Source organism: Lepus europaeus, chromosome 7, assembly GCF_033115175.1.
Source record: "Lepus europaeus isolate LE1 chromosome 7, mLepTim1.pri, whole genome shotgun sequence".
Taxonomy (NCBI): Eukaryota; Metazoa; Chordata; class Mammalia; order Lagomorpha; family Leporidae; genus Lepus; species Lepus europaeus.
In genome coordinates, this window is record NC_084833.1 from 66,511,117 (window position 1) to 66,530,822 (window position 19,706).

Below are 19,706 nucleotides of genomic sequence, written 5' to 3' on the forward strand. Positions count from 1 at the left end.
CACTGATAGTGTGTCAGCAAAAGAAAGAGATGGCCCATGTGCCTGGGCCTCTGCCACCCACCTAGGAGACCTAGAAGAAGCTTGTCTCTTGCTTTGGGCCTGGCCCAGCATTGGCAGGTGCAGCCATTTGGGGAGTGAACCACCAAATGGAAGTTGTCTTTCTCTATGTCTCTCCCTCTCTGTGTAACTCTGTCTTTCAAACAATATTTAAACCTTTAAAAAAATTGGGGAAGTTTTAAAATTTATTTCCAACATACCCCTTACATTCTTGTAACCATTTCAACCTTGTAGGTGGTGGGATCAAATTAATGGAATACTGTTTAAGGTATAGAGCCACCTCCTTCATCCAAATTTATTCAGTTCTTTAAATTTTCCTTCAAAATTCCTTTCCCATCCAAGCTTTCCTTGCTATGTCCATGTTCTAGTCATTTCTTGAATAAATTATTGTTACAAGGTGAGTTACCCCCTAATTCATATGTAGAAACCCTACCCTTAATTTAAATGCCCTAACCCTTAATTTAAGAGACAAGTAAGGCTAAATGAGGTCAACAGGGTGGGGCCCTAATCCAATTGGAAAGGTGTCCTTATAAGAAGAGGAAGAGACAGCAGAGATCTCTCTCCTCAAGAACACACAAGAAAAAGGTCATGTGAGGGCATAGCAAGAACACAACTGTCTACAAGCTACTGAGAAAGCCCTCATAAAGAATCAAATCTGTCAGCACTCTAGAACTGTGAGAACATAAATTTCTATTTTTTAAGGTACCCAATCTGTGGCACTTTGTTATAACAGCCCTAACTTACTGATACAACTACTGATAATAAAAAATAAGGTGGAAGGAATACAGCCTTCAAACTTCTTTATATACAAAGTACAGCATCTTTACTTAACTCAATTAAAATCTGAGATCTCCCTGCCACTTATAGATTGGAGTAAACTGGGCTTAAACCTTGTATTTCATAGCATATGAAAGACCACTGACCCTCATTTGATTTATTCAAATTTCCTAGCATATTTTTCCAAGGTCCCTGTGGATCCATTCCTGCAGCCCTAAGTGGTGTATCATTTCAACTCTTGCCACCAGGTATATAGAATTTTAGGCTCCTCACCATTGTACACAAGAAACTCCATTAACTCATGGTTTTGTGACTGTACCAACTTTACTTAAAGTTCCAGAGCCGTGGAAGGGAATCATAACCCATTCTGTACAGTCTTCTGTCTCCTGATTAGTTTTCTCTCTGACACTGGCCTGAGCTCCCAAACTAGTCACTCACTGTGTGATTCTCCCCAGAACATTCTAAGAAATGAACTCCAGCTTTACTTTCTCTTGCTGGATCTATCACACTTCCTTAACCTTGAGTTATTTAATTGAATAAAAAAATGTCCTTCCCTTTACAGAGAAATCTGTCTATGTCACTCCCTTGTTTTAAACTCACCAGCCACCTCCTGATGGCATATATGCAGAGACTAGTTTCTAGCCCAGCATTCCTGGACTTAAGCAGGTTTCTTCTTCACTCTTCAACATATGTCCCCAATAACTGAAGCCCCATAAAGCACCGTCAGCCCTAATGGCCATGGTACTTATTCTGTCATGCACTGAGGAGCCTGGCCCACTGATGTCAATGCTACTTTTGCCTGCTTCCTCGCTGCTCCTGCAGGTCAGTCCTCCTCTCTCTTGGATAGCTTTCAGTTACCTACAACTCCTACTGTATACCTGGAATACAGTGGGTACTACATAACTGTGATGAATAGTTGTGTGAAGAAGTGAACAAATAAACACCCGTGCTTGTAATCTTCCAAGGGATCTCTCTGCTTGGATGATGAAGTCCCAGGTCTGAAGGCTGATCAAAGGGTCATCCAGAAGCTGTGCCCAACCCATACAGTCAGCCTTCCACATCTGTGGGAGTCTAGGATACCAAAATCTACAAATACTGAAATCTGTGGGTGCTCCAGTCCCATAGCAGCGATCTAGCTCTCTGCTATGACCTGGGAAAGCAGTAAAAGATGGCCCAAGTACTTGGGCCCCTGCACCCACGTAGGAAACCCGGAAGAAGCTCCTGGCTCCTAGCTTCAGATTGGTGCAGCTCCGGCCATTGCAGCTATCTGGGGAGTGAACCAGTGATGGAAGATTCTCTCTCTCTCTCTCTTTCCTTCTCTCTGTAACTTTGTCTTTCAAATAAATAAAATAAATCTTTTAAAAAATAAGTAAAAATTTTAAAAAAGCTATAAAATGGTATGTTGTGTTACACTGGCAGCAGCCTCATACATCTTGTAATTACTATGTCTATGTTTTATTTGAACAGAAGAGAAGTGGATATGGGAAGGGAGAGAGAAAGAAGGGGAAGGAGGGACAGAAGGACAGAGAGAGTAGGGGAGAAGGGAGATGTTTCACCCACTGGTTCACTCCCCAAACGCTTGCAACAGCTAAGGCTGGACAAGATCAAAGCCAGGAGCCAGAAACTCCACCTGCATCTCTCATGCAGGTGGCAATGATGCAAGTACTTGAGCTATAATCTGCTGCCTTCCCAGAATGTAGCAGGAAGCTTGATCAGAAGAGAAGCAGGCAGAACTCAAACCAGACATAAGCATTCCAAGTGGTGACTTAACTACTCCACCAAATGCCTGCCCCTACTGTCTTGATTCCATCATTTTCTCTCATGCTTGATGTAATCTCACATTATTTTATTCATCATGCCCCTAACAGCAATAGACTATGATGTACACACACACACACTCTATACCACCTAGCTTTGGGTAAGTACACTCTATGATGTTCACACAACAAAAACTGCCTAATGATGTATTTCTCAGAATGTATCCCTATTTTTAAGCAATGTATGACTAATGATAAGAAAACAGTCTGTGCATGTTCATATAACCACTGGAAGTCTAACTGCTTAAGATACATCACCAGCAACTTAACCATTTTTTCCCAAATATTTTCAACCTGAGGTTGGTTGAATCCTCCAATGTGGAAACTACATTTACATAAGGGGCTGACAGTATCTTTTAACTTCTCCCTGGTCTTCATTCTCCCAACAACTTCCCAGACATTCTCAGCTCTTGTGAGAGACATGAAATGCAGATACCACCCTGTCTCCTAGAAGTACCCTGGTAGGGATGGACAGAAAGGAACAGACTACACCTTTGACTTTACCTGATGGAGTGCTAGTGCTTTCTTGAACTTTCTCTTTTCTCATTTCTCTCCGCCTGGAAGGAAGCAGACCATCCATTAATTCACATACCTCTTTTATAAAAGATAATAATCCAAGGTAGTGGCCAAAAAAGAAACATTATCCAATCAGACTCTCTCCTGGAAAGAGGGTTTGTGCTTCTCCCCTTTAAGGATAAGTCACACATCGAGTAATGACGGGGCCTAATGACCCAAGCTTTCCACTAACTGACATTATTCTTCCAGGATGTTCCTTTCCTCTTCCACCTTGAAACGTGCAATTCCATAGTACTGTCCTGTCTTCCTGGACAGATAAAAAGACTATGGCCCAGAAACTGGTAATGATTTTCTCAGGGTCATCAGCAAGAAAGGGACAAAACAGGAACCAAACCCCTGGTTTCTGAACTTGTTTTTCGCAAATCATCCTCCTTTACAGTTCATGGCAGGCAAGAAGATGAATGCATTTCTTCGGGACAAACTTCAGGCCCTGCCCTCTTTCAACTAACTGATCACATTAATTCTATACTAATAGATTTAACTAAGCTTTAGTGAGAGTCCTTTCCCTGAGAATAACACCTTGGGAAGGCAAAAGAGGCATGAGACAGGTAGCTTATAATTGGAACCCCATCTTCCCCTGTGGGATTACCAGAAAAGTGTATCTCAGTTTTTTTTTTCTCAACATTCTATAAGAAAACGTTTATTACTCTTATTTTGGAAAAAAGTCACTTAAAATTACCAGTGTATACTTACCAGTGAAAACAAAATATGCCAACAATGAAAGCTGCAGAAATAACATCCAAGAGAAGCCACATGAACATATAGTATCCTGGTGTCTGCAAAACATGAAACCAACCACAGGTAAAGAACTTTAAAGTTGGAAGGGGATTTTACTTCATATGGGCTCAGTCCCTTGCTCTGCTATCAGAGCTGGAGGACAGGAGGGGAGGAGAGACCAGGTGAAGGAGCCTTGACTGAGGTGGCAGTCTCACACATGGAGAGCACCTGCAGCTCTCCTACCAGTTACCTCTCACACACGCAGGGGCTCTAACACCACTCCTTATTCTCAATACACACGTCTGAGGGAGTCCCAGACTCAGCAAGTCCACTGAGGACCCAACACGCAAACCCCAGGTTTCTGGATTTCTAGTACCTCTATGTTTTCCTTGTATGGCTTCCCAAACTTGGCTGCGTAGTCAAATCTACTAGGGCAGCTTTTAGTAACACACATTCCTGGGGCTGAGGACAGACCAAAGGAATCAGAATTTTTAACATGCTCCCCTGGTGATGCTGAAGCAACTAGTCTGTGAACCAGCTCTGGGGAACCACTGTCAAATCGTCATGCTTCAAAGAAGTATGTTAAAGTATAATTCTCCCTTACCTACATCTCTCCTCCCCTAAGCCCCTGGCACAAATCATTCATTTTCCAGGGCTCCACTTTCTGGATCTGCTCATATGAGTTTTCTAATTCCCTGGTTTGACCCTCTCTTCCCACTTCAACTCCTCCCCCTCAATTTCACTTGATGTTACCACTGGGGCAGGCACTTTATGTCCTTTTCATGCTTCCCTATTCCAAGATCTTTCCTTGGGCTAAATAAAAGTAACACGAATGATCATAACAATGATAACAACTGACAATCACTGGGCACTTACCAGGAGCTAGGCAAGTGTTCTAAGTACTTCAGGGGCATTTTCACATTTAATCTTCACAACACTCCTACTAGCCAGGTACAACAGAAGCTCCGAAACAAATTCTAGTAAATCAAGACTCTGGATGCTCTCTGAGAAACACACTGACTGATGCTTTGGCTGTGGATTAATCCAGGGCACCATTCCTAGTGATCTGAATATTCACTAGGAATCAGTTGTACTTGTTCTTTAAATTGGGTTAACTGTATTTGTTATTGTAATTATGCAACATCATTAAATGTTGCTTAAATCTGAGTGAAACTAAAAAACTATGCCATTTTCAAGAAAACTAAGTCAAATGTTTTCAAAGACTCAATGAACACAGATCATTTAAAAAACTGCAGGTGGATTAGGTGTGGGGACAGGAGGAATATAAAATTCAAGGTAGATTCCTCATTCAGATTCTCTCTCCCAAGGATTTTAAATTCTTATTCTGCTTTATAGAAACAAAAATTAGGGGCCAGCGTGTGGCACTGCAGGTGGGGCTGCCCCTGCAATTCCAGCATCCCATAGAGACACCAGTTTGAGGCCCGGCTGCTCCACTTCTGATCCAGATCCATGCTGACAGCCTGGGAAAAACAGCAGAAGATAGCCCAAGTGCTTGCACCCCTGCCACCTATGTGGGAGACCCAGAAGAAGCTCCCAGCTTCAGCCTGACTTAGTCCTGGCCAATGTGGCCATCTGGGGAGTGAATCAGTAAGTAGAAAATCTTTCTCTCTCTTGCTGGGTCTCTCCCTCTAACTCTTTCAAATAAAGTTAAAAAAAGAAACAAAATTTAGAAATCATAGCTGGTTTATTTGGATGGTCAAGTAAGCAAAAGAAGCCAGTGCTGTTGTGCAGTGGGTAAAGCCACAGCCTGCAGTAATGGCATCCTATATGGGCACCAGTTCGAGACCCAGCTGTTCCACTTCTGATCCAGCTCCCTGCTAATGCACCTGGCAGAACAGCAGATGATGGCCCAAATACTTGGACAATTGCACCTATGTGGGAGACTCAGAAGAAGCTCCTGGCTTCTGGCTTCAGCCTGGTCCAGCCCTGGCCACTGTGGCCATTTGGTGAGTGAACCAGTGGATGAAAGATTGATCTCTCTCTCTTTCTCTCCTTCTCCCTCTCTCTAACTCTGCCTTTCAAACTAAATAAAATTTAAAAAATAATAAAAATTAAGTAAATTAAAAAACAGAATCTAGTCAACTGAAGTATCTTCAAAGAAAAGATGTCTGTGTCAAAGGTGAATGAATTTTAAATTAAAATGCATGAAGTAAGTGTGTGGTACACTGTTTTAAAAAACCAACACCACAGGGGCTGGCATTGTAGCATAGCGGGCAAAGCCACCACCTGCTGTGCCTGCATTCCCATATGGCTGCTCCGCTTCCAATCCAGCTCTCTGATATGACCTGGGAAAGCAGAAGATGGCCCAAGTGCTTGAGCACCCTGCTCCCACATGGGAGATCCAGAAGAAGTTCCTGGCTTCAGATCTGCTCAGCTTCAGCAGTTGCGGCCATTTGGGGAATGAACTAGCAGATGGAAGACCTTTCTCTCTGTCTCTCCTCCTGTCTATAATTCTGCCTCTCAAATAAATAAATAAATAAATCTTAAAAAAAAAAAAAAAACCCACACTACTCCTTCCAATCCTATTTGCAGGCCACTATGCAATGCAACTTAGCTGCACCTCTCCAACAAAGAGTAAAATGTGTTTCCCTCTCTCATCTTAAATCTGGACCTGATTACATGATTTTCTTCAGCTAACAGAACAGTAGCAAACATAACCCTGGGGGAACATTGAAAAGTTTTTGTGTTTTGCGGCTCTGCCCTCTGTTGCAGCTAATAACCTATCTGCGTCATGGGAAATACTCCAGCTAGCCTCCTTAAAGGCATGCAGCCACATGAAGAGAAACCTAAGTCGTTCCTGGTGAGACTCTAGAAAAATGAATGAAGCCATCCTGGACCATCTGGTGCAGTCAAGCAGGCTCAGGCCAGAAGAACCAACTAGCCGTCATACACAATAGGAGACAGTAAGTATTTGTTTAAGACACTGAGTTTTAGATGGTTTTAATTAGGCATTAAAAGCTAACTTATAGAGTATACATGTCATTTTTTCTTAGCCCTCATTTTAACTTTCGATATTAGCAGACTAATGATCAGACCAGATACTGTTGAATAGAAGTGCTTCTACTGCACAATTATTGTTCCCAACTTACAGAAAAAAAAAAAAAAAAAACAGAGGCACAGAGAGTTTAACTAATGTTTCCATTTCACACACAGCAAGTGGTAGAGCCAAGGTCTAAGTTGCATGCTCTAACTCCACATTGTGGACTCCATATTCTTGAACAAAATGACATACAACAAGCTAGGAACAATACACTGGGTCCTTTAGAAAAAATGCCCAGGCCAAATGTGGAAATCTTTTTTTTTTTAATCCTTTCACACTTTTTGAACACTGAATCCCATGAAACATTATGAATTCAAATACCAAAATGAAAAAAATGCCTGAAGAAACAGTACCATAATTTAAGAAAATATCTATCTTCCAAAGGGACAACTTTGAAAATGATAAAGGAAGATAATGGTTATGGAAGAGTGTGTTGCTTTCCAAATTATACATTTCTGAAATAATTGAACTATGAAGAAGTTTACCTTTGTAACTAATTTAGAAAAATATTAGAAAACTATAGTATACACGTAAAGGAGAGTTGTTTGCAGACAGGTAGGTGAACCTTAAATGACGGGATCCTATACTAAGAAATGGCAAAGGATCTGAATAGACAGTTCTTAAAAGAAATACAAATGGCCAAGAACTGTATAGAAAAATGCCATCAGATAAATGCAAATCAAAATCATGGGAGGGGCTGGGGTCATAGTGTAGCAGGTAAAGCTGCTGCTTGAAATGCTGACATCCCATATGGGCGCTGGTTCAAGTCCCAGCTCTTCCACTTCCAATCCTGCTTCCTGCTAATGTGCCTCAGAAAGCAGCAGAAGATGCACTGAGTGCTTAGGCCCCTGTACCACGTAGGAGACCCAGAATAAACTCCTGGCTCCTGGCTCCCACCTGGCCCAGTCCTGGCTATTGAGGCCATTTGGAGATTAAACCAACAAACAGAAGACCTCTATCTCCCCCACCCTCATCCCCTCTTCTTTGTTAACTCTACTTTTCAAATAAATCTTAAAACACATACACACACAATGAAGGGGTCATGTTGTGGCACAGTGGGTTAAGCCACCAACTGCAACACAGGCATCCTACATGAGGGCCAGTTCAAGTTCTAGCTGCTCTACTTCCAATTTCACCTCCCTGATAATATACTTGGGAAAACAGCAGAAGATGGCCTCAGAGCTTGGGCCCTGCCAGCAACATGGGAGACCCAGATGGAATTCCTGGCTCCCGGCTTGGGTCTGGCCTGGCCCTGGGCATTGTAGCTATTTGAGGAGTACACTAGCAGAAGAAGACACACATACACATGAAGTTGTATGGGGACAGGTAGGTGAACCTTAAAGGATGGGTTCCTGCACTGAGAGACCAATCATATATGGTTACTCTCAGTCATCTCCAGAATGTTGGTCAAGTCACCAGAGAAGCAATGGGTCAGTGATTCCACATTTCCACCTCAGAGCCTTAATGGAGTCTTGGCCCTATAAGACTATGCCCTTGTCCTTGATCCTCTCTCCCCAGTCCTGATATTGATTAGGTCAGAAACAGAGTCAAGTGGGGGTGGAGATATGGAAAGGGAATCTGAGGCCCTCCCCACTTATGGTTCTGTGCCTAAAGCTTTAACGTACAAGATAGTTTGGAGTTGCAGTGATTCCTCTTGACTGGTCACTTTAAATGTGAAATGGGGCTTTTTTAATGACAAAAAGTGAACTCCTAAAAATCATCCAAGAGTGAGTGGAAAGGTTATGGGAACTGAGTGAGATTTCATTAGGGGCTGAAAGGCCTAGCTCACAGACCAGTTCTAGGGAAACAATGGAGCAAAAGTGAACAGTTTTCGGCCAGCGCCGTGGCTCAACAGGCTAATCCTCCGCCTTGCGGCGCCGGCACACCAGGTTCTAGTCCCGGTCGGGGCACCGATCCTGTCCCGGTTGCCCCTCTTCCAGGCCAGCTCTCTGCTGTGGCCAGGGAGTGCAGTGGAGGATGGCCCAAGTGCTTGGGCCCTGCACCCCATGGGAGACCAGGAGAAGCACCTGGCTCCTGCCATCGGAACAGCGCGGTGCGCCGGCCACAGCGCGCTACCGCGGCGGCCATTGGAGGGTGAACCAACGGCAAAAGGAAGACCTTTCTCTCTGTCTCTCTCTCACTGTCCACTCTGCCTGTCAAAAAAAAAAAAAAAAGTGAACAGTTTTCTGCTGTACGCCATTGTGTCCCATTCAGTCAACCTATTCGCCACATAGATAAGAAAAACAGTCTGTAGCAGTAACTCATTAGCTCCCCCACAGGTAATAAGCACTAGGATTTAGATGGATTATAATCTGGTTTTCAGGTCCCCAAGCCTCTGGCAGTGAGTATCTGGCTGTGATGGGAAACCAGGATAGGCAATTTGACACTGGTGCTCCCTTCCTCAAAGGCATTTTGTGAAGGACACACCATTTTCACTATAAAAACAAGCACTTTTGGTTTCTTCCCACATCCCATGCCCTTGCCCATTGTTGCCACACCTCTAGGAAGCTGGGGCTGCAGTGACCAATCTCTGGAGGCAGACTTCACTCTGAATCCCTACATCATGAGATGACATGGAAAACACTGTAGAGCTTCAGTTTCTACATGAAGTAATAATAGTGGCTAATTTAGAGTGTGAAATTAAAAAAATGTGAGGTCAGCACTGTGGCATAGTGGGTAAAGCCAATGCCTGCAGTGCCGGCGTTCCATATGGACGTCAGTTTGAGACCTGGCTGCTCCTCTTTCAATCCAGCTCTCTCCTATGGCCTGGGAAAGCATGGAAGATGGCCCAAGTCCTTGGGCCCTGCACCCACGTGGGAGACCTGGAGGAGGCTCCTGGCTCCTGGCTACGGATCGGTGCAGCTCCGGCCATTGTGGCCAACTAGTGACTAAACCAGCCGATGGAAGACCCCTCTCCCTCCCTCCCTCCATCCCCCTCTCCCATCCCTCTCTCTCTGCCTCTCCTTCTCTCTCTGTGTAACTCTTTCAAATAAATAAATCTTTAAAAATATTAAATAACACATGTAAAGCACACTTTAAACGTTCAGTCAATACCCATGTCTACCCCAAAAGTAACAGGAGGATCTGGTTGAGGGAATGGAGAATGCCACATCTCAATACTCATAGAAATCCCTGCTATTAAGTAGCTCCCAAGGGTCTGCACAGTCAACAACACAGGGATGGGATGGGGACACAAATTTCTTCTGTACCAGGCTTGGAAGAACACTCTGGGCAAGCAGCTCACCATGAAGAAGTGAGGGGAATCAAGCTGACTCAGGAGCGGAATGTTGTCTGTGGTCACCGAGTCAATCCTGGAGCACCAGGCCAGTGAGAAGAGCCAAGGCTCGTTGACCAGGTATAAGTTGATGTTGATGTTAGCTGCTTTATAATCTCTGGAACAAAAAGAGAACCCACAGAGGGTTTAGACCCAGCCTTGTTCTCATTACCTAGAAGGTGGAACAACCACCATCTTTGTGAAAGGCTACTGCCTATATCACCAGAAGCAGCTGGTCCAGGGGCAACTTAGGATACCATGTGACAGCATGGGCTCATGTTGCAGTGAAATAAAGAACTGGATCTAGTCTTTCTGTTCTTGTAGTAATAGTGATGTTCTGGTAAACTACATGTCCTAAGGAAGGCTAGAAAAAAAATTAAAAATGGGGAAAAAATCAATTTCTCAGAAAACATACCATCTAAGTGCCATGTAAATGCCCTTCAGAGTTTTTATTTTAACATAAATATGGCACAGCATATTGTAAACTGCTGTGTACAAGCCTGGGTTTGAATTCCAACTGTGCTCTATCTTCGCTTGGCAAATATTTATTCTCAATACATAAACTGTAAAATAATAATTCCACCTCCTTTGCAGGAAGTGCTGGCAATTAGTTACCCAGTATGTTAGAATTGTCTCTACAACAATTTTAGAGCTCACCTAAAGATAAATTTAAAAAATAGAAATTAGGAACAATAGTAAAAGCTACTTCTTTTTATCTTTTGAAACCAAAACACAAAAACCAATCACAGGACAGGTGTTCAGCATAGCTGTTAAGACACCAATTGGAATGCCTACATTCCATATAAGAGTACCTGGCTTCAAGTTCCAGCTCTACTTTCAAAAATAGCTTCCTGCTAATTTGTACCTTGGGAGACAACAGGTGATGGCTCAAATAGGTGGGCCCCTTACACCCACTGAGAGACCTGGATTGAGTCCCCAGCTTCCAGCTTTGGCGTGGCCCAGCTCTGGCCTTTGCAGGTATACAGGGAGTGAACCAGTGGATGGGAGCACAGACTTTTCCTTTCAAATAAATAAAACAAATAATTTTTTTTTTGGACAGGCAGAGTTAGACAGTGAGAGAGAGAGACAGAGAGAAAGGTCTTCCTTTTCCATTGGTTCACCCCGCCAAGTGGCTGCTGTGGCCGGCGCATTGCGGCTGGCGCGCTACGCTGGTCTGAAGCCAGGAGCCAGGTGCTTCCTCCTGGTCTCCCATGCGGGTGCAGGGCCCAAGGACTTGGGCCATCCTCCACTGCCCTCCTGGGCTTCAGCAGAGAGCTGGACTGGAACAGGAGCAACCGGGACAGAATCTGGCGCCCCGACCGGGACTAGAACCCGGGGTGCCGGTGCTGCAGGCAGAGAATTAGCCTAGTGAGCTGCAGCACTCGCCAATAAATAATTTTTTAAAACCACCATTCTATGTATTAATAAGAAATAGAAAAACTAAATTTTAAAATATCATTAACAATCACGCCAAAGAAAACTAAATACTCACATATAAGCTGAAGCAAACAAGTACAGTATCTGAATACTACAAATCACAAAATTCTCTCAAAAGTAACCAAGGCTGGTGCTGCGGCTCAATAGGCTAATCCTCCGCCTTGTGGCGCCGGCACACTGGGTTCTAGTCCCAGTTGGGGCACCAGTTCTGTCCCGGTAGCCCCTCTTCTAGGCCAGCTCTCTGCTATGGCCCGGCAGTGCAGTGGAGGATGGCCCAAGCGCTTGGGCCCTGCACCCGCATGGGAGACCAGGATAAGCACCTGGCTCCTGCCTTCGGATCAACGCAGTGCACTGGCTGCAGCGCACTGGCCTCGGCAGCCATTGGAGGGTGAACCAACAGCAAAGGAAGACCTTTCTCTCTGTCTCTCTATCTCACTGTCCACTCTGCCTGTCAAAAAATTTAAAAAAAAGAAAGTAACCAAAGACAATATAAATAAATGGGTAGATATGTGTTCATGGATTGAAAACTCAATATAGTAAAACTGTCAGTTGTCCCCAAAATGCTCTGAAAGTTTAATGTCTTATATAAGTCTCAGCAAGTTTTTTGTAAAATTAGTCCAGCTAATTCTAAAATTTAGATGCAAGCAGGCAACTAGCCTTGTGTTTGAGATGCTAGTTAAGGTGCTGGTGAATATATCCATGTCTCATATTGGATTGCTAGGTTTCAATGCATAGTCCCTGTTCCTGACTTCAGCCTCCTGCTAATGCAGCTTCTGGGAGACACTGCTGATGAACCAGAAAACTGGGTTACTCCCGCCCATGCTGGAAACTTAGAATGGGTTCCTGGCTTCTGGCTTCATCAGGGCACAACTCTGGCTACTGTGGGCATAAATGGAGTGATCCAATAGATTGGAACTCTTATTATATCAATCTCTCTCAAAATAATTTTTAATTATATAATTTATCAAGAAGATACAGCCCCAAAATCACTAAAACTATCGTGCAAAAGAATAAAAGAGGGAATCACTCTAGCTGATATTATTATCTGTAATTCTTTCAATTAATCAAAATCTTTTTTAAAAGATGCTATAAAAAAGCTATATACAGAGAAAATATCAGCAAACCATGTATCCATCAAGCACTCGAATTTAGAATTTATAAATAACCTTCAAAACTCAACAATAGAAGAAAAGATCCAATAACAGAAGATATGAAGAGATATTTCAATGAAGAGGATATACCACTGGCAAATAAATGCATGCTAATATGTTCATTACCATTAGCTATTAGAGAAGGAAAACAAGTTACAGTAACATTATATACTTATCAGAATAACTAAAGTACAAAATAATACACTTGCAAGGCATCCTCATGAGACTAACATCTTTAAACTCTGCATGGTAATCTCTGATGCACCACTGTGATGCCCATGGGAAACAGGGTGATCTGGAATTGTAACTACTGCGTTAACACCATCCATCTTCTGGATGAAGATCCAAATGATGCCTCACTGCAGAAGCAAAAATTTGGGGCTCTGAGCAGATGCATGTCCCTCAGAGGGAAGGCTACAGTACTGAAGACATGTAAGGCTATCTGACAGTATCTGGAGCCAGCTCAGAGAAGCTCCTGCCTCATATCCAGGAGAATGTGGACCTCACTAAGATCAGGGATATGGTACTGGCCAGTAAGTTGCCAGCTGGCACTTGTGCTTTTTCAACTTCCCCCATGAGGTCACTGTGCCAGTTCAGAACACCAGGATCCAGTAAGACCTCCTTTTTCCAGGCTTTGGGCATCACACTAAAATCTCCAGAGTACTACTGAAATCCTGAGTGATGCTGATAAAGACTGGAGACAGAGGCTGGCACTGTGATGTACTGTGGCGCTGTCATTCCATATGGGCACTGGTTGTGCCCTGGCTGCTCCTCTTCAGATTCAGTTCCCTGCTGATGGTCTGGAAAAGCAGTAGAAGATATCTCAAGTGCTTGGGCTCCTGCACCTGAATGTGATACCTGGAAGAAGCCTCTGGCTCCTGGCTTTGTATCGGCCCGTTCTAGCCATTGAGGCCATTTGGGGAGTGAACCAGCAGATGAAAGGCCTTTCCCTCTGTCTCTCCCTTTGTCTATAACTTTACCTCTCAAATAAATAAATCTTTAAAAAGAAAAAGAAAGATTGAAGACAAAGTAGGAGCCAGCAAGGCCACACTGATGAATATGCTAAACATCTCCCCCTTCTCCTCTGGGCTGATCATCCAGCAGGTGTTCAAGAGCGGCAGCACCTATAACCCTGAAGTCCAGGAAATCGCACAGGAAACTCTGTATTCTCACTTTCTGGAGACTGTCTGTAATTTTTCCAGTGTTCGTCTGCAGACTGGTTATCCAATTATTGCATCAGTACCCCAGACTACCATCAATAGGTACAAGTGGGTCCTGGCTTTTTTTTTTTTTTCTTCATTATTTACTTATTTAAAAGGCAGAATTACAGAGAGGCAGAAGCAGAGGCAGTGAGAGGTCTTCCATCTGCTGGTTCGCTCCCCAGATGATTGTAATGGCTGGAGCTGTGCTGCTCCTGCAGCTGCTGTAGTCCCAGCGAAGGCTGAGACCAAGGAAGAGTCACAGGAGTTGGATGAGAATATAAGATTTGGTCTCTTTGACTAATTTCCCAAAAGTAACCAACTCAGACTTACTTCTGGGGCTGACACTGTGACACAAAGGGTTAAAGCCCCAGCCTGCAGTGCCAGCATCCCATACGGGAGCCGGTTTGAGTCCTGGCTGCTCCACTTCTGATCCAACTCCCTGCTAATGTGCCCAGGAAAGCAGCAGAGGATGGCCTAAGTGCTTAAGCCCCTGCACCCACATGGGAGACCCAGAAGAAGCCCCTGGCTTCTGGTTCCACATCAGCTCAGCTACAGCCATTGCGGCCATTTGGGGAACGATTCAGTGGATGAAAGACCTCTGTCTCTACCTCTCTAACTCTCTGTACCTCTCTGTGTAATTACTAATGCTTTAGTAATTGCACTCTTACACATTTATTTATCTATCCCAGAGAAAGAAAATATTTTGTATACATAAAACCCTGTATACCAATGTTTACAACAGCTATGTTTTTCTTTAAAGATTTTATTTTTTACTTCTTTTTATTTATTTATTTGAAAGGCAGAGGTATACAGAGAGGGAGAAACGGAGCTTTTCCATCTACCTACTCACTCCCTAAATGGCCACAAGACCCGGGGCTGGGTGAGGCCATAGCCAGGAGCCTGGAACTCCACCTAGGTGTCCAACACGGATGGCAGGGCCTTCTGCTGCTGCTTTCCCAGGAACATTAGCAGGGAACTGAGTCAGAAGTGGAACAGCTAGGACCTAAATCAGTACTCATATGGGACATATGGGTGTCTCAGGCAGCAGCTTAACCTATCAGCCCCCAGGTTTTTTTATAATAGCTCATAAATGGGAACAATCAGATGTCCATAATGATGAAACAAACTTTGGAATCTTCAAACCATGCAATACCAATCAGCAACCTAAAGGAACAAACTATTGAAAAGTTAAACACAACTTGCATGCATGGCAAAGAAATTATGCTGAATGAAAAAAGCCAATTCCAAAAGGTTGCATAATCTAAGAGTCCATTTGCTTTTGAAATAACAAAATTATAGAAATAGAGAACAAATTAGCAATTGCCAGTGATCAGAGTTTGAGGCAGAGGCAAAGGGATAGAAGAAAAGTGAATGTGCTTATCAAAGGAATACTTGTGGTGGAAATGATCTGCATGTGGTGTTAGATCTACAAACATACACATGTGACAAAATTACAGAGAACTATACACTTGTATTTGAATACACACACAAAAACACACACACAAATGAATGTAAGTAAATTTAAATAAGATCAGTGAATTACATCAATGTTAATGTCTTGGTTGTGATACTGTAATATAGTTTTACAAGATGTAAACATTGGAGGTACACAGAATCTTTACATATGGTTCTTATATGTTAATCTGCACCTATTCAAAATGAAAAGTTAAATTTTTAAAAATACTATTGATTTTCAAATAAATATAATAGAAATATACTGGGATGCTTATGCTATAAATAGAAGTAAAGTATATGACAACAATAGCACAAAGGGTAGTAGTTAGTACAAGGAATTATACTACCTTAAAGTTTGAATATCTTTTATTTTATATGGTTGGATAGGATTAGCTCAAGGCAAATTGTCACCAGTTAAGGATGCTTTTCATAATCCCTACAGAAAACACTAAAAAATAACTTAAGGAAATAAAAAGCCAGTATTGGAAAAGAATTACAAAAAATAACAAATACAGTACAGAGAAAAGAGTATGACAGTGATATAAATCCAAATATATTAAGTAAACAAAATATTAATGGACCAAATATTCCAATTAAAAAGCAGAGATTGTACAACTAGATGTAAAAGCAAGAGCCAATAATCTTCTGGTTACCAGAGACATATTTTTTTAATTAAACTTTTATTTAATGAATATAAATTTCCAAAGTACAGCTTATGGGTTACAATGGCTTCCCCCTCCCAAAACTTCCCTCCCACCCACAACCCTCCCCTTTCCCGCTCCCTCTCCCCATCCAATCACATCAAGATTCATTTTCAATTATCTTTATATACAGAAGATCAGTTTAGTATATATTAGGTAACGATTTCAACAGTTTGCCCCCATATAGCAATACAAAGTGAAAAAAAAAAGAAATACTGTTGGAGTACTAGTTATAGCATTAAATAAGACTGTACAGCACATTAAAGACAGAGATCCTGCATAATATTTTTTTAAAAATTAATTAATTTTCTATGCCATTTCCAATTTAACACCAGGTTTTTTTTTTCATTTCCAATTATCTTTATATACAGAAGATCGATTCAGTATATAATTAGTAAAGATCACATCAGTTTGTACCCACGCAGAAACACAAAGTGTAAAAATACTGTTTCAGTACTAGTTATAGCATCACTACACATTAGACAACACATTAAGGACAGTTCCCACATGGGATGTAAGTACACAGTGACTTCTGTTGCTGACTTAACAATTTGACACTCCTGTTCATGGCGTCAGTAATCTCCCTAGGCTCTAGTCATGAGTTGCCAGGGCTATGGAAGCCTTTAGAGTTCGCTGACTTTGATCTTATTCCCATAGGGTCATAGTCAAAGTGGAAGTTCTCTCCTCCCTTCAGAGAAAGGTACCTCCTTCTTTGATGGCCCCGTTCTTTCCACTGGGATCTCACTCACAGAGATCTTTCATTTAGGTCTTTTTTTTTTTCCCATGGTATCTTGGCTTTCCATGCCTACAATACTCTCATGGGCTCTTCAGCCAGATCTGAATGCCTTAAGGGCTGATTCTGAGGCCAGAGTGTTGTTTAGGACATCTGCCATTCTATGAGTCTGCTGTGTATCCCGCTTCCCATGTTGGATCTTTCTCTCCCTTTTTGATTCTTTCAGTTAGTATTAGCAGACACTTGTCTTGTTTGTGTGATCCCTTTGATTCTTAGACCTATCTGAGCCATCGAATGTGAACTGAAATTGATCACTTGGACTAGTGAGATGGCATTGGTACATGCCACCTTGATGGGATTGTATTGGAATCCCCTGGCACATTTCTAACTCCATCATTTGGGGCAAGTCTGATTGTGCATGTCCCAAATTGTACATCTCCTCCCTCTCTTTTTCCACTCTGAAATTTAACAGGGATCACTTTTCAGTTAAAATTTAAACACCTAAGAATAACCGTGTGCCAATTACAGAGTTCAACCACTAGTACTACAACAACAACAACAACAAATACTAAAAAGGATAAAGTATTACATTGTACATCTAGAGTCAGGACAAAACTGATCAGGTCATTGTTTCTTATAGTGTCCATTTCACTTCAACAGGTTTTCCCTTTGGTGCTCAGTTGTCGCCGATCAGGGAAAACAAATGATATTTGTCTCTTTGGGACTGGCTTAATTCACTCAGCATGATGTTTTCCGGATTGCTCCATCTTGTTGCAAATGACTGGGTTTCATTGTTCCTTACTGCTGTATAGTATTCTATGGAGTACATGTCCCATAATTTCTTTATCCAGTCTACTGTTGATGGGCATTTGGGTTGGTTCCAGGTCTTAGCTATTGTGAATTGAGCTGCAATAAACATTAATGTGCAGATGGCTTTTTTATTAGCCAATTTAATTTCCTTTGGGTAAATTCCAAGGAGTGGGATGGCTGGGTTGTATGGTAGGGTTATGTTCAGGTTTCTGATGAATCTCCAGACAGACTTCCATAGTGGCTTAACCAGTTTGCATTCCCACCAACAGCGGGTTAGTGTCCCTTTTTCCCCACATCCTCTCCAGCATCTATTGTTGGTAGATTTCGGAATGTGAGCCATTCTCACAGGGGTGAGGTGAAGCCTCATTGTGGTTTTGATTTGCATTTCTCTGATTGCTAATGATCTTGAACATCTTTTCATGTGTCTGTTGGCCATTTGGATTTCCTCTTTCGAAAAATGTCTATTGAGGTCCTTGGCCCATCTCTTTAGTGGGTTGTTTGTTCTGTTGTTGTGGATTTTCTTGATTTCTTTGTAGATTCTGGTTATCAACCCTTTATCTGTAGTATAGTTTGCAAATTTTTTTCCCATTCTGTCGGTTGCCTCTTCACTTTCCTGAGTGTTTCTTTTGAAGTACAGAAACTTCTCAATTTGATGCAATCCCAAATGTTAATTTTGGTTTTGACTGCCTGTGCTCCTGGGGTCTTTTCCAAGAAGTCGTTGCCTATACCTATATCTTGCAGGGTTTCTCCAATGCTCTCTAATAATTTGATGGTTTCGGGTCGTAGATTTAAGTCTTTAATCCACGTTGAGTGAATTTTTGTGTAAGGTGAAAGGTAGGGGTCTTGCTTCAAGCTTCTGCACGTGGAAATCCAATTTTCCCAGCACCATTTATTGAATAGGCTGTCCTTATTCCAGGGATTAGTTTTGGATCTTTGGTCAAATATAAGTTGGCTGTAGATGTTTGGATTGATTTCTGGTGATTCTATTCTGTTCCATTGGTCTATCCATCTGTTTCTGTACCAGTACCATGCTGTTTTGATAACAACTGCCCTGTAGTATGTCCTGAAATCAGGTATTGTGATGCCTCCGGCTTTGTTTTTGTTGTACAAGATTGCTTTGGCTATTCGAGGTCTTCTGTGTCTCCATATGAATTTCAGCATCATTTTTTCCAGATCTGAGAAGAAGGTCTTCGGTATCTTGATTGGTATTGCATTGAATGTATAAATTGCTTTTGGGAGAATAGACATTTTGATGATATTGATTCTTCCAGTCCATGAGCATGGAAGATTTCTCCATTTTTTGGTATTATCTTCTATTTCTTTCTGTAAGGTTTTGTAGTTTTCATCGTAGAGATCTTTAATGTCCTTGGTTAAGTTTATTCCAAGGTATTTGATTGTTTTTGTAGCTATTGTGAATGGGATTGATCTTAGAAGTTCTTCCTCAGCTGTGGCATTGCCTGTGTATACAAAGGCTGTTGATTTTTGTGCATTGATTTTATATCCTGCTACTTTGCCAAACTCTTCGATGAGTTCCAGTAGTCTCTTAGTAGAGTTCTTTGGGTCCCCTAAATAAAGAATCATATCTTCTGCAAAGAGGGATAGTTTGAGTTCTTCCTACCCAATTTGTATCCCTTTAATTTCTTTTTCTTGCCTAATAGCTCTGGCTAAAACTTCCAGAACTATATTGAATAGCAATGGTGAGAGTGGGCATCCCTGTCTGGTACCAGATCTCAGCGGAAATGCTTCCAGCTTTTCCCCATTCAATAGGATGTTGGCCGTGGGCTTTTCATATATTGCTTTGATTGTATTGAGGAATGTTCCTTCCATACCCAGTTTGCTTAGAGTTTTCATCATGAAAGGGTGTTGTATTTTATCAAATGCTTTCTCTGCATCTATTGAGAGAATCATATAGTTTTTCTTCTGCAGTCTGTTAATGTA

At 42.2% G+C, this 19,706-nt stretch overlaps 1 protein-coding gene and 1 pseudogene across 1 annotated transcript in view; one reads left to right on the top strand and one right to left on the bottom strand.

Moving 5' to 3' along the window:
* The window catches only part of LOC133763837 (glycerophosphodiester phosphodiesterase domain-containing protein 4-like), a 67,596-nt gene that overhangs the window by 5,508 nt on the left and 42,382 nt on the right, over positions 1 to 19,706 (bottom strand). Inside the window, exons 13-15 of the mRNA XM_062197568.1 lie at positions 10,250 to 10,397; positions 3,921 to 4,003; positions 3,156 to 3,208 (exon numbers count right to left, since the gene is read on the bottom strand). Coding sequence (XP_062053552.1) covers positions 3,156 to 3,208; positions 3,921 to 4,003; positions 10,250 to 10,397 — 284 coding nt within the window. The remainder of the gene's footprint in view (positions 1 to 3,155; positions 3,209 to 3,920; positions 4,004 to 10,249; positions 10,398 to 19,706) is intronic.
* On the top strand, positions 13,146 to 14,370 carry LOC133764864 (large ribosomal subunit protein uL10-like; annotated as a pseudogene).